Raw genomic sequence first — 14423 nt, forward strand, 5'->3', positions numbered from 1 at the left:
CTTTCTTTCTTTCTTTCTTTCTTTCTTTCTTTCTTTCTTTCTTTCTTTCTTTCTTTCTTTCTTTTTTGGTTTCTCTACATTTGGTAATTACATAACACGTTTCAACTGAATCAGTTAAATGTTAAATCAGAAGCCAAACCAAATACCTAACAGCATTGACTCAAAGGCAGGGGTACCACCATCTAGGCATAATTTTATTCCTCTATGGAAGCAGTGACACGGGCTTTTGATAAACATCCTTTCCAAATATACTGATCAAATGAAAAGTAATAAAAGATGTAATCATTCATCCAAAAGGTAAAATGAAACAGGCATTGAATTTGTCTGCTGTCAGGAAGAAAAGAACTGGGAGTTTCAAGAATTACAAATGGCTTGAGTATACGTAAACAAAATAAAATTCTCTTCAAAGGGAATTCGAGACAAAGATGTGTTCTGGTAGCACGATTAAGTAAAGGTCTGTTGTGTATTTAATGATGAAAATCAAGACTTAGCAACTAAGGAAATGTTATCCCATGTTCTCTTTCTGTGTCCAAAGGAAAATATACTTAAATGAGCAACCTTTGGTAAAAATGATCTTTGAGATTATTATAATGCTGTTCTAAGTCTCCTCTATCATATATACGGGGACATGAAATAAATAAAGAAATCAGGATCTACTTATTACATGGAGCAGGGAAATAAAATGCTGGAAACAAATCCCAGTAGGAATGCCAGTTAGGCCCACAGGACTTTTACTGTGGTTTTCCAAGTGGTCACTAAGTATGATGTCAAATAAAGTTAAGTGGTATGTAAGAGATGTAGCCTAATTCATATACATAAATATTTAATTGAAATATATGACTTATTAATTTGGCCAAATCATGGAAATGAATACAGGAAATCTATGTGGTCATGTGGCTGGTGAATTATAAATAACCAAAACATAATGGTAAAAGAGCGGAAGAAATAAATGAAGTTATTGTACAAGGTTAATATAAAGGAATGTAAAAATGTAACACTGTTTTCTAATTCTTATGCAATTTTTGTTATGGTTAATAACAAGAAGGTATCATATTAGAAAGCCCCCACCCACTTTCCCAATGCTGTATACAGTATACAAATCAGTGACAAATGTAATACCATTTCCAAATACCACTCTGTTCATTAATTTACAGTTGCATAGAAAGGGAAGAACAAAAAAAAAACCCAATAATATATGATTATTATAAAAACAAAATATCCTTTCTCTTTGGATAGTCAGTGTTTTACTCCTTCAGTAGAACACACAGTCAGCGCTCAACAGCATGTTTCAAGGAGCCATGGAGCTTCTGATTAAATGGAACTCGGAATTGGCATTTGCTGAAAAGGGCAACACTGTTAAGTCAGGAAATGTTGACTGGCTAGATGAATACTTCACATTGCCTGTGGGAAGGGAAACAGTGCTGTCAGAACAACATTTACACAGAACATTACAGGTAGCAGAGACCTGTCAACTCTTCTGAGAAATAAAAGTACTTCTTTCACAACTATTCACAGCCCCTTTGGCTGTGTTCAAAGGGGACCCTTTACTTCCATGTGACTTTTGCTCCCTGGGATGAGGTCTTTCTCTTTCATCCCGAAGGCATCTAGTCTGCTTTTTATCATTGCAGCCAGTGTAGAGGAAGTTTGGAAGACTTTTCTCTTGCCCAGGCTGGAAACCAAGTGAAAATAGAGAGCACTCAGCTTTTTCTTGCTGGAGGTACCAAAGATGAGTGAATTAGGCTGGTGCAAGCACTCCATCTCTCCCTGGGGGACTGTGGGAGGTCTGTGGCTGAGGGGGGATCCTCGACAATTCCAACCGGTCTCCAAGCTGGGGTCCAGACAAGAGGCACGAAAGACATGAATCACAGTTTAAGGGTGTGCAGTGGTGCCAGTTAATGGACCAGGGCCAGTACACGTAGGCAAGAGAGGATATACATCCAGGCCACACTCAAGGGAGTGGCATCAATGTTTTGAAGGGAAGGTCACACAGTTGGATCCATCATCACTAAAACCCACGCCCGTCAATTCTTCTCTGAACGCATCAATATCTGGATCTCCCCTGAAGACACAGGTTCCTCCACAACCGTCTCACATACGACTGTTTTCTATCTCCCACACTCTTCATGTATTGGATACGTCCTTTCTAGGTCCACGTTGTGTTTTTTCAGGCCCTTTTCTCTCTCTCTCTCCACCCAACTTTGAATCCCATGCCATTAGACTATACCACCCACTCTGTAGTCATCTTCTGACCCCTTGGGCCATGTTCCCTTACTTCTTGAAGAATGGCTCACTGTCATCATGTTAAAACTATGTTTAAATCCTAGTGATTTCACTGCCCACATAGATGATTCTTCCAAAAATCTGGCCTCTCTGTTCCTTGAACTCCTCTCCTCCAGAGAATGTGTCCTCCACCCTTGTCAGGCACTCAAAGTTCCAAATGGACCATCACCAATGCCTCACCCCCTCCAACACTTCCAATCTCAATCATCCTGCCTCTGACAACCACCTTACTTTCTCACTTACTTCTATTAGGACCCCAACTCCATCCACCCTTTGCTACCACAATCCATTGCTCCCCCCCCTTTTTTTTTTGTCTCCTGCACCTAACATATCATCACTTCTTTCCCTACAAGCTTCGATCCTTTGTTCAATCATCATCATACCTTTGCCTCTTCCCTTGAATTGTTGTACTCTCTTGGCCAAACCAAAACTTCAACTCTGGTTAAATGCAACACTCAGCCCAACTCTGGTGCCTGTGCTTATGAACCTGAACATGGCGGCCAGGAGACAACACACAACCTTTGCAGGCCAGCCGTTCACAAGGAGGCACCGTAAGTCATGTTCAACGTTGCCTTGCAGTCACACTATTTCCCTGTTATTTCCCGATCTCCAAGCAGCTATGGCACATCCTCCAGTCTCTCCTCACACCTCTGACACCTCCTCCTGTCCTCACTCTCTGCTGAAGCCCTGGCTTCTGATTCACTAAGACAACACAAGCAATCGGAAGATGATTCTTCATGGAGATGAAGTCCTTCCATCTCCTGACCTCTCACATCACACCTGCTAATTGGCTTGAGATCTCCTTTTCTTCCCTCCAGGTCCTAAAGACCAACTGTCTGTGCTTCTCCTTAAGACCCCAGCCCCTCTTGCCATCAAGATAATAACACAGTCAGAATAAACAAGTTCATGAAAGAACATGTTCTCCCAAGATTTACTATGGTCTTATGGCTCATTAGTACTAAAAGCACCTGATAAGGAAAACACTGAAAGGTATAAAGCCAAAGCTGCCAACATTTCTCAGCAAATTTTCCCCTCCCCAACCTCAGCAAATTTTTAAATGAAGAATCAAAATGTTTTCCCTCTCAAAGTAACAAAACCACATTGTGTACCGTTGCAGTCACTGCTTTAAGTTAATGTTCTGTGATAGCGACCGTAAGTACATATCTGGGAGAACAGTGGTCAGCCAAATCCACCCAGGGTAACTTTGCATAGTGTATTTGCGGCCCTTAAAAAGCTGTTAGAACACAAAGGGTCAGGCACTTGGTATTTTGGGCATCTGGAAGAACTGGCTTGGGAAGGGTTCCCTCTCCCCAGACTGACAAACTGTTGTACAGAATTAACTAACATTTAAACGTCAAGCAAGTTTACTAAGTTACATGGGGAATGAAATCTGCACTCAAATCAAAAGCAGCTAATCTGCTTACTCCCCGTTGTAATCGACAACACCTGAGCCAATCAACCCATTAACGCTTACCTGTGGTTTGCTGGGGAGATTGGCTGAAAGAGAAAACAAAAGAAGTCAATTGAAGGCGCTAGGGTTGCTTTGCTGGTTCCCCCTCTCAGGCAAGCAAAAGTGTGGAGTGTATGGCTCCCAGCTGTTAAATGGGTGCTAATAAGAAAGTAAGAAACAAGTTTTGGTTCCTTCCTTCCTTCCTCCCTTCCACTTACTCTCTCTCTCTCTTTCTTTCTTTCTGGCTAGATGCTTTAACAAAGACTAGTTTCTTTTCCCTAGTTTCTCATATCCTATGTCCTAGAAGATATAAAAATTCTACCAAAATATGCAAAACATATGCTGGCTCTCTCAGATAAGTCCGTACCGAAGCATTCAGCAAATAACTTGTTTTGAAAAAAAATTCAAAATTTCCTCTTGAAATCACGCCATGTATTTGATTTATGTATCCGAACAGAGCAAGTGTGCATATTTTGCTAACTAGTACAAATTCTGACCAGCAGGTGATTCGGGAAGTGAAGGGGCACGAGTGTTCAGTTTCTGCCCCCCTTGGCTCACGCTCGCCCCAGGGGTCTAGGAAGCTGGTGGCAATGTGCTTGCCTCAAAGGGCTGGCCAAATTCCCACAGTCTTTAGATACTTGGGCTAATCACTGTGCCTTGTTGGGGCCCAGCTGAGAGCACTGGAGAAGTCGTTATATGGGGTCTGATGCGCCCTTGCTGCTGAGCAGCTCGAATTCCCTCCCGGTTACAAAAGTGTGGATGCCCCAGGGGACATTGTGAGGGCGGACACGGGCAGGCGGGTCAGAGGATATCCTGCACCCCCGTTGATGGGGACAACTGGTCAAATAAGAACCGTCCCTCATCATCTAGCATGTTGCATTCCTTCCATCTCTCATCTTTTTGTGAAGGGGGAAAAAAAACATCCACGACCACATAGTGGGGGCTTTGTGAGAAAATCAGAGTGAACGAGAAGGGCAACTTTATGATGCCTGGAGGGGACGAATTAGGCTAAAATCCAGCCAGCCTAGTCCTGCCAGATGCATAGGTCATAGCAGGAAAACATGAGTGGGCATCCTTCCCACTGAGCTACGCTGAGGGAGCGCTCTGTTGCACAAATATCAAGGACACCACGCGCACTTACACTTCTCTTATTATACACGCTTCTCTTACTATACTTCTCTTACTCGTAACGCACAGCTAAACCCAAACCAAAACTGAAGCCACGTTGCTCCAAATCAGCATCATGAGCCCTATAGATTCTTATCAAATAAAAGGCTACGGTACTCCCCTGAACAAACTGCACCCATATATTTTTAAAAGAAACCAGGAAATGCTTGCATTTTAGTAGGTTTTGAGTTTGTGATGAATGCCACTCAAGTTTAATAAACACAGGCAACTCACTGTGAAAATATGCCTGTAGATAAAAAATAATTTTAAAAGCATTTGTTGGTCTATCGGCCCCAAATCCTCTCATATCCTCTATATATGGATGACATAAATGAAAACACGGAGAGGATTTTACATTAAAAAAAACCCACTTATAGCAGTTAGTGAAAATTTTAATATGTACATTAGTTAACAGACAACACAAATTCCCTTCATTAACGCCTTGCCAGGAAAAGATGAAAATGCCTTCCTCTCTGCTCTGAAACTTCATGTAAATAATTAAACGAAGACTTTAAAAGGCCATAATTCAAGGATGCTATCAGGAACAACGGGTATATTAATTTGAGACAGAGAAATTCTAAAGTGTTATGCACAACAATGTATAGGTACACACACAAAAATGCCATGTTTAAGTAGGCAATTCATGCAATTAGGATTTATGATTATAGTTTCATTTTAATTCCAGGACTGCCCGGAGTGTAAATTCACTTGTGACCATGCTAATTGTTAATCCACAAAGGATCAAAAGTCAAGATTAACATGCAGATCAATTCACTGTATGCTGGTGACAAGCAGTTTTAAAGCTCTCATTAGTAACAGGATTGGGTTGGCATTGGGAGAGTGCCAATCCGATTTGCTTAGAGAAATCCTCCAAGGGTGGTCAGGAAGCTTTGGGAATGCAAAAGTTTATTAAAATATTGCTAGCTGAGCAACTTAAAAGAGGCAAGAAAGCAAATGAACCCTGCAAACCTTCTGTATACTATCTTGGGAAACTTTACCAACTAAACCTTCCTGTTAGAAAATGTATTTATTCATGCATTCATTCAATTCAGAAACATGTACTGGGCACAAAGTCTAAGTCAGGTGCTATATCTTTTCTGCAACAATTTTTAAAAGGTTTAATAACTTTAGACACAATTTTTAAAACTATGTATCAATTTTATAAATAAGACTTTTTTTTAAGGGAAAGCTGTCCCTATCTTGGAGAGTAAAAAAAAAAAAAATTTTTTTTAACATTTATCCCCTTTCGAGTGACAGAGACAGAGAGTGAGGGGGGGAGGGACAGAGAAAGAGAAGGAGACACACTCCGAAGCAGCATACTCATTTCTTTTTTTATTCATTTTGCCTTATAATTATGATTATTTACATTTAATTATATTCTCTTCTAAAATATGCCAGATTAGACTTTTATAACATTTACATATAAGAATATACTACGAAAATATTTAAGAGTAATTGTTTTGTGACAAACTGTTAAAAAAAAAACACCATGAATTTTTAATATAAAAAATTTAGGGGCACCTGGATGGCTCAATCGGTTAAGCTTCAGACCTTGATTTTGGTTCCCGTCATGATCTCATGGTTCATGAAATTGAGCCCCATGTCAGCTCAGCACTGACAATGTGGAGTCTGCTTGGGATTCTCTCTCTCCCTCTCTCTCTCTGCTCCTACCCAATTCACTCTGTCTCTCTCTCTCAAAATAAATAAATATTTAAAAAGTTTAATGTGGAAATTATACATGTATAGACACGGTAAAGCATTTGATTAAACATATTTCCCATCCTAACTCACTGCCAACTGACTTTTAAATTGAACATGTCCATCATGACATTTAAATGCAAACTTATAAATAGGCTTTGATTTGCAGAATTTGTTCCTAACTAATTATTAATGTATTTGGATTTAAGCTGAACTAAGAAGTAATTTCATTTAGAAATTTAATCTTGAAATTCTGTCTTTTATAGTGACTAAGATGAGGTTTTATCTAGCCATTAAATAACATACAACTCAGAATAAAAATCCCTAGAAAATTCAACCTTAATATAAAAGATTTGATCTGCTCATCTACTGTGGCTGTTACAGCACCTAGAAAACAGGCAACAATCTGATAGTGTAGGGGCTTCAAGTGACCCTCTGAAGCCTTTGTGAGACTCCAGAAGGCCAAAAAAGTATGTGTGCACGTGTATGTGTGTGTATGTGCACATACACATTTGCACACTTGGGCAATGTTTTTGGGGGGAGTGTAGGGACTGACCTATAATAAATACAATTCAAGAAACATTGAGAACTATAATCACAGATAATAACTGGAAAATGACACATTCCCAAATATAAATATATTTATGTGCTTATAGAATTCTGTACTATGTCCTTTAGGAAAATACTTCTGAAAATTCAGGGAAGACTATATTTCAAAGAGCTATTTCCACTCCCTGCTAATGATGGCATTTTTATAAACTGCAGAATTGTAGAAGTTGAAGCATATTTTTTAATGAAGTCAATATATCTTACTTAACTACCTTCCTGGTGATGCCTTTTTTCATCATTTAGGATGGTATTTGCTGAGGACAGGATGAAAAGGGGAGAGATGAGAAGCAGTTTTATATATGTACTACCATATATAACATATATCTAATATCTACAGTGGTATACATACATACTAACATCTTACTTCGATGGCTGCCTAGATTTAAAAATCAACTTGAGTGGAAATCACCCTAAAAGTTATAAATAACATACTCAAATTTCTTTAAAAGATTATTTAGGATAAATTGCGGCATTAAGTAGTTAGCATGCATTCAAGTGCACAGCTTCCCTTTGAAACCGCCCAAGTGAGAGCTCAGTAGAAACCTTGAGATGACGAGAATGAATTTAAAAAGTTTGGGGGGAAAAATCAATAAATAAGAACATTATGTAATTTCCTCTGGGAGTTGGACTGCTTTCATTTGATTATTTTCTGGCTCTTGGTTGTTCATATGGAAAAGTCACAGGGTCATAATCTGTGAAGCCTTCAATTATTTGGCCTTTATGCAGTGACTGTTTCATTCCATGAGAAGAGAAACCAGAAGAAAGAAAACAAGAGAAAAAATATCCGAAAATAATCCCCTCCCAGAACTGAATCTGATGACCTCAAAGAAAAGAGAGTGGGGGTGCCTGACTGGCTCAGTCAGTGGAGCTTGACTCCACTTGATCTCATGGTTGTAGGTTTGGGCCCCATGTTGGGGGCAGGGATTACTTAAAAATAAAATCTTAAAAAGAGAGAGAGAGCAAATTACATCAGAAAAGACCATTTTCATGCCTTGTTGGGTGCTAAAAGCTCTTTTTTGGAGTAATAACACATTTCGTACTACAGTTTGCACTGAAGAGGGTAACTTCTTCTTACAAAGCAACTTATTTGGTTTGCCTTCATGTTATCCTTCAGAAGGCACAACAGAAACCTCTCAGAGAGCAGCACCATCACCACAGCCAGTGACGCGATGGTATCTAGGCTGAGCTTCATTTGCTTGGTCGACATACGGAATGTTTGATTTATTTTCAAATCATATTCAATCCTGTTTCTAATAGCGGCTTTTGTTATCTTACCAAAGAAGACAAAGGGCGCCAAGCAGGGAAGAAGAAATGGAAGGGAAGGTGGAGTGGCAGTGCTGGGGTCTTTCATACTCACGGCAGCAAGATGGAAATGTACTGTTGATCTGCTCCATAAACTCCGTGAGGTCCGTGCTGGTGTCGTGGGGGGGGGCCAGCAGGTCCTCCGCCGCTGGGGCAGCAGAGAAACAAAACAATAGACGTTCCGAAATGAACATCCAGCTTTCCACCAAAACCCAACATTGGGAGAAAAACCCTAATCCTGGCCTCTAAATATCAACATGAAAATAAGACTCTATGAAAAGGACAATTTTGGGGAATAATATTAAAACCATTTTTGTATCAATTTGTTGGTAATATAATTTCATATAAATAAAATGCATCAGATGTCTCTGTAGGAAGATTCCATGTGCCAAGGGAAAACTTATGAGTGAAAAATAAGTTAATGTGGTCATATTATTTCAATTTGTTAGATGAAATTCCATTAGTTTGCATTCCAAATGTTTTTTATATAAAAAATATTCTACCAGTTTCTTTTTCCTTCCTTCTTTCTTCTTGGAGACTTTGGCATGGACTAGCTTTAGCTGCTACAAATCTAGAGGTAGTTTTGAAGATACTCTTTACCTTGATTTTTATTCTATAACCAAGAGCAAAATAATTCACTTCTTTAAAACAATTCAGATAATATTAATACCTTAGGTTTCCTTCTGATTAATGCAGCAAAATATATCTTAGAAACAAATTAATTTGGTTAAAATATATGGTCTTCAGTAGAATTTCAGAACTTAAATTTCATCAATAACAAAATGCCATTCCTGAATACTGGTTGACAGAGGCTTTCCTAGCAGAGGTGACAAGTCCCCTTTGTGACCAATAATAGGCTGGGTGAGACCTTGGCCTCAGACAGGGGCAGGAAGGGTGGCAATGTCTATAGGGATGAGGATGGAAAAAGCAGAATATTCATTCCCAGACCTGGGCAGAGAAAACCACGCTTGGTATATAATATACTTTAGGATTATTTTCTGAATACGTATAAATATAAATTTTAAAGACAGAAAATTTACTTTAAAAAAAGAATCACTCTGAAGGCAAGGCCAAAATTAAATTGTTGCTCATCCCCAAACGAAAAGAGTACTTTTTTCCATCTTTCACCAAAATTCAATCCACTACTACACAGTATATAAGCAAATATATTATAGATTCTTATTCTGGAATGTTTGCTTTTTTGGTCTTGTTAAAATGTCTCTGTACGCAGCTGAGCACGAAGAGAGTATGAAACTCCTTTCTGCTCTAAGGTATCGGGGAGTAAGAACACAGTTGAAAATGAAAAACCAACCAATGGCGAAGCATAGAGCAGAGCGGGGGAGTTGGCCGGGTCTTAAGGACACCTACCTGCTTGGTGGAACTGTGGGCCAGGGTCTGGATCCAGCGAGTAGGTCAGTGCAGCCTGCTGAGGTGAAGGCCAGGAGGAGACACCGTTGATTCGGGAATCAGATTCTGGCTGCAATCACATGCAGATGTTAAGGCAGAGGAAGAATTCAAATAACACGTTTCTGTTTCTTACTTCCAGGGATAACTGAGACATGTAGAGTTCTTTGGTCTCAGACATTCAGAACACAGGTTTTCATCAGTCTGGTGGGTTCACTACGATCTCAGCTGAATACTGGGTGGTCTGCTCCCTTCAGTTCGGGCTCCTTGAACAGCTCAGTTGGTTATAATGCAAGATTTATTTTTCAGTGTCAGTTACATCCCTCAATTGTGCTATTATTTTTATGTCAACCAAGTGAATCTAGAAACAGGTTTCATTCATCTGTAAAAAAAAACAAGCACTGCTTCTCATACAGTAAATTTATCCAATTTCAAAATCAGCTCATTTGTTTATTTAAATCAATATTTCAATGTGGTATTAGAGACTTAAGAACACAATTTTGGATTCACATGCTTGAATTCAAACTCCACCACTCAGTACCTGCCTGAGCAAATTTTATAACCTTCTATGCCTTGGATTCTTTTCTTTTCCTTTCTTTCCCTTTCTTTCTTTCTTTCTTTCTTTCTTTCTTTCTTTCTTTCTCTCTTTCTAGAGAGAGAGTGAGCAAGCATGCAAGTTGGAGAGAGGAGCAGAGAGCGAATCCCAAGCAGGCTCTGTGCTCAGTGCAGAGACTGATGTGGGGCTTGATCCCACGACCCTGGGATTTTGACCTGAGCTGAAATCAAGAGTTGGATGCTCAACTGACTGAGCCACCCAGGTGCTCTTGTGCTGTGGATTCTTTATTTGTAAACTGGGGACAGACGGTGAAACGATTGCCTGTGTTAGAGGATTTTGTGAGGAGGGTGTTCAGTTAGTGTTTCCTCTGAGATCAGAACAGGATCTGACACCTAGAAAACACTTTGTAAATGCACTCTGCACAAAGCTTTGAAATAGTGATGGATAAATTGACAAGTACATAGTCAAATTAGAAAGCGCGATTCATTTTTCTAGGGAGTGCAGAAATTACAATATTCTTGATGGCGGCTTTTCCATTAGATTTATATTAGTTGAAGTCTGGAGGCTCTGCCAGTTTTTACTATCAGGTAAATTTTCCATCTACTTCTGGCATTCATGCTAAGTCATTAAGAAGAGATAAGAGGTCCACAGTCTGGGATACACAAAGCCATTTAGATATCAGCTATCTCTAAAAGCATTACTGTGCAATTCTGGAGGCACATGAGCCATTAGGCAGCTCTGTCTAATGGGGTGGTGAGAGTCAGGGGGAGGGTGCGGAGTGTGCGTATGCAGAAGAGCCGTTAGCTCTCCAACAGGCTCTGGCAAATAAAGATTGTTTCGTTTCTGCAATGATTCCATCGCTGCACTAGGTTAATGATAATACTTCATATTTTAAATCAGAGATTTCAAGAGAAAATTCATCCTTTCCACCACGGGGAAACTTCAAATTCACACTGGTAGAGTATATGTAGCTTTTCCAGTGTATGTGACTGGCAGGGAGGAGGATTCAAATATTCCAAAGGACTCAAAGAAAGCCAGGCTTTGGGGCACTCTAGGGGTACTACTGTTTTCTAATGGGGCACCCTTTGGAAGCCCAAAGTAAGCCTTCCCCAAAACAGTCTAATATAAATTCCGCAACAGTGACACACATACAGAAAACTATATGGTCAAAAGGGGTGATCTGTGGCCTGTTGTGTAGGTAATGCAGAAATTACACTGTTTTGAATGATTCTGACAAGTTAAAAGATACTGACAGCAACTATGACAAGGTGGTTTTCTGAAATTTGAGAAAATCACTGGAGAAAAAGTTGTTTCTGTCTTTGGATAAATCACTTCTGCAGAAAGGCATGCCTAGTCACTGCCTGGGGCCACACACTCTACAGTCCAGAGAAAAAGGCAAAAGATGACATGAATGTTGGTGTCATAGATTTTTCAGGAAAGAGAAAGTCTAGCCCCATCTGTGGGGATTCTACCCAATATGCACCTGTTACCAAGGCGTCTTCATTGCTAGTTCTGTGGCATGACTCCCATTCTTTAACTGCTAGATGTAATCAAGTACTTAATTCTCTATGGCATTGTATCTCTATGTGCAGTACTATCTTGTTATATTTTGTACTATCTTGTCTTGGTCCCTAATAAGACTGCAAGCACCAAAACACTCCGTCTGATGCCTCTTTTATATCGCAAAGGACAGTATTTTTCAAAATTGTGGGCTATTACCCACTGATGAGCTATAAAATTGATTTGGTAGGTGCTGACCAGCACAAAGAAAGAGAGAGAGAGAAAAAATGGAAGGGACGTAGAGATAAAGAGAACACAGGAAAGAAGAGAGGAAGAAGGAAGGAAGGAAGGAAGGATAGAAGGCAGGCAGGCACGGGGAGTAAGGAAGAAAGGAAGGAAATTTAAAAGTAGAAAATAAGAGACGGCCTTTCTTTATAATAATTATTTTGTATTTGCCATACAGGTGTGCATTCATCATAATGTAAATACTATTTCTTATTGTCAAGAAAGTATACAAATTGCCATAAAACATGGCCCAGTGTTAGGAAATGATAGCTGCACATTAATAAACATCTGTTACTTAATTTCTTGAAAAGAGCTCACTGGAAGAAAGGCTTTCGCTTGAACAGTTCAGATCACTTCCTTCCCCTTAACCTCTACAGAGTTTCCCACATGTAATGTATGCAGATGTATGTTACAGGGTCTTTCCTTTTAAAGCACTCAGAGCTGAGACAGATTTCAGTGTTACCAAAGAATGGGAAACTCCACTTTTTGAGCGATTGGAGAGTGTGATACTTCCATCTGAAGAGGGATTCCTAAGCCAGTCTTAATCAGGTGTGGAGGTGACAGTCTGCGAGTGAGCCCCTCTGCTGATGCTGGGACCATGCTCCGGGAAGCGACGGGCTGGGAGGGGGCGTGGGAGTCCCACCGAGGTGCACACACTCTACCTGCTCCAGCAGCTGTCGAAGGCGGTGGAGCTGAGACTCCAGCTGCTTATTGTGATCTTCTAAAATCTGCATCCTGGCCTCCAGACGACCTTTGTGCTGCCTGAGGAGTTTTGCTTCTGCTATAAGTTCTGAGTCCTCAGATGTGTGGTGAGGAGACACGACAGAATCTGGAGGTGACCCGACAGGGAGACCCCTTCTCAGGTGCTGCTCCTTCAGCTGCTCATATTCCACCTGCAGGTTTCTAGTGCAGAAAAGGAACAACTGGAATTACTACTGTGGGCACGGTTTTCTCTCCAAAACTGCCCTCGAGCTTCAGATTGAGCTCAGGAGACTTCTTCTCAGGTAGAAACATTAAACAGTGAGATGAGTAAGCAAGGACAAAGCTATAGCTTTAATCAAGTGTTCCCTGAACCCTCACGTTCATAATCTGCAGCCAGTGCCCCAGTCTGTTAATCCCCGATAAGATTTTGACTCCACCTTGACTTCTTAGAAACCACTTCTGAAAAGAGAATGGGTAGGGATCATACTGAAGTTATTATTAAGGAATCTCCCATTAGAAGTTTGCCCAGAGGGCACAAATCTTCTCCCAGGTTGAACACACCTCTGTTCTTCCTCCAGGTCGGCAATGATCCGCTCCAGTTCTCCGCGTTCTTCCCTTTCTACCGACTTCAGGATCTGAGCTGGGCTCTGGGGCTGGCTGACCGGGGACTCCCCTCCGAGTGTCTGACAGTACTGCTGGATGAGGGCATGCTCGTCCTCCCTAGGGAGACAAATCACACACACACACACACACACACACACACACACACACACACACACACTGAGGCTCATGTCTGGATGGAAGCGAAGTAGAAGCAATGACGATCGGGATGGCTGCTGGGCCAGGTTTGATCTAAAGCTCAATGTTCCTCTATGTCTCTTTGAAACTCTAGGAAGATATTTGGGGCACCTAGCTGGCTCAGTCAGAGGAGCACGTGACTCTTGATCTCAGGGTCGTGAGTTCAAGCCCCATGTTGAGTGTGGAGATTACTAAAATAAATAAATAAATAAACCGTATTAAAAAAAAAAACTCTAGGATATTTATCTAAAAAGTAGGTATACTATGCATACCAACATTTCATGCTTTGCCTTAGACTAACACGTACATATCACAAACCTCAGAAGAGATATTCTACTCAGCAGAGGTATCAAATAAGGTACACTAGTTAGTTAATATAAGAGATACTTTAGGCAAAATCGAAAATCGAATGCCAAAAGAGTAGATTAATAGACTTAATCAAAAATAAACTGCTCTACACTGAATGTATATCCCCGAAATTCACATGTGGAAACTTAAGCCTCAGTGTGATGGTACTTGGAGGCGGGACATTTGGGAGGTAATTGGGTCATGAGGGTGGAGCTTCATGAATGGGATTAGCGCCCTTAAAAAGACCCTCCAGAGAGCTCCCGTCCCTTCTGCCATTTGAGGATACAGTGGGAAGAGGACCATCTATGACCCAGGAAGAAGGCT

General features: G+C 40.5%; 1 protein-coding gene across 9 annotated transcripts in view; it reads right to left on the reverse strand.

The window, feature by feature from the left end:
- The window catches only part of UTRN (utrophin), a 492724-nt gene that overhangs the window by 725 nt on the left and 477576 nt on the right, over positions 1–14423 (reverse strand). For all 9 annotated transcript variants that reach the window (XM_040448951.1, XM_040448950.1, XM_040448952.1 and 6 more), the window contains 6 exons: positions 13515–13673; positions 12914–13154; positions 9875–9983; positions 8562–8654; positions 3755–3777; positions 1–1401 (listed from right to left, as the gene is read on the reverse strand). The exon at positions 1–1401 is cut by the window's left edge and continues 725 nt beyond it. In XM_040448951.1, coding sequence (XP_040304885.1) covers positions 1393–1401; positions 3755–3777; positions 8562–8654; positions 9875–9983; positions 12914–13154; positions 13515–13673 — 634 coding nt within the window. In that variant the 3' untranslated portion in view covers positions 1–1392. The remainder of the gene's footprint in view (positions 1402–3754; positions 3778–8561; positions 8655–9874; positions 9984–12913; positions 13155–13514; positions 13674–14423) is intronic.

The sequence above is a fragment of the Herpailurus yagouaroundi genome, unplaced genomic scaffold (assembly GCF_014898765.1).
Source record: "Herpailurus yagouaroundi ecotype Mexico unplaced genomic scaffold, PumYag 198, whole genome shotgun sequence".
Classification (NCBI taxonomy): Eukaryota; Metazoa; Chordata; class Mammalia; order Carnivora; family Felidae; genus Herpailurus; species Herpailurus yagouaroundi.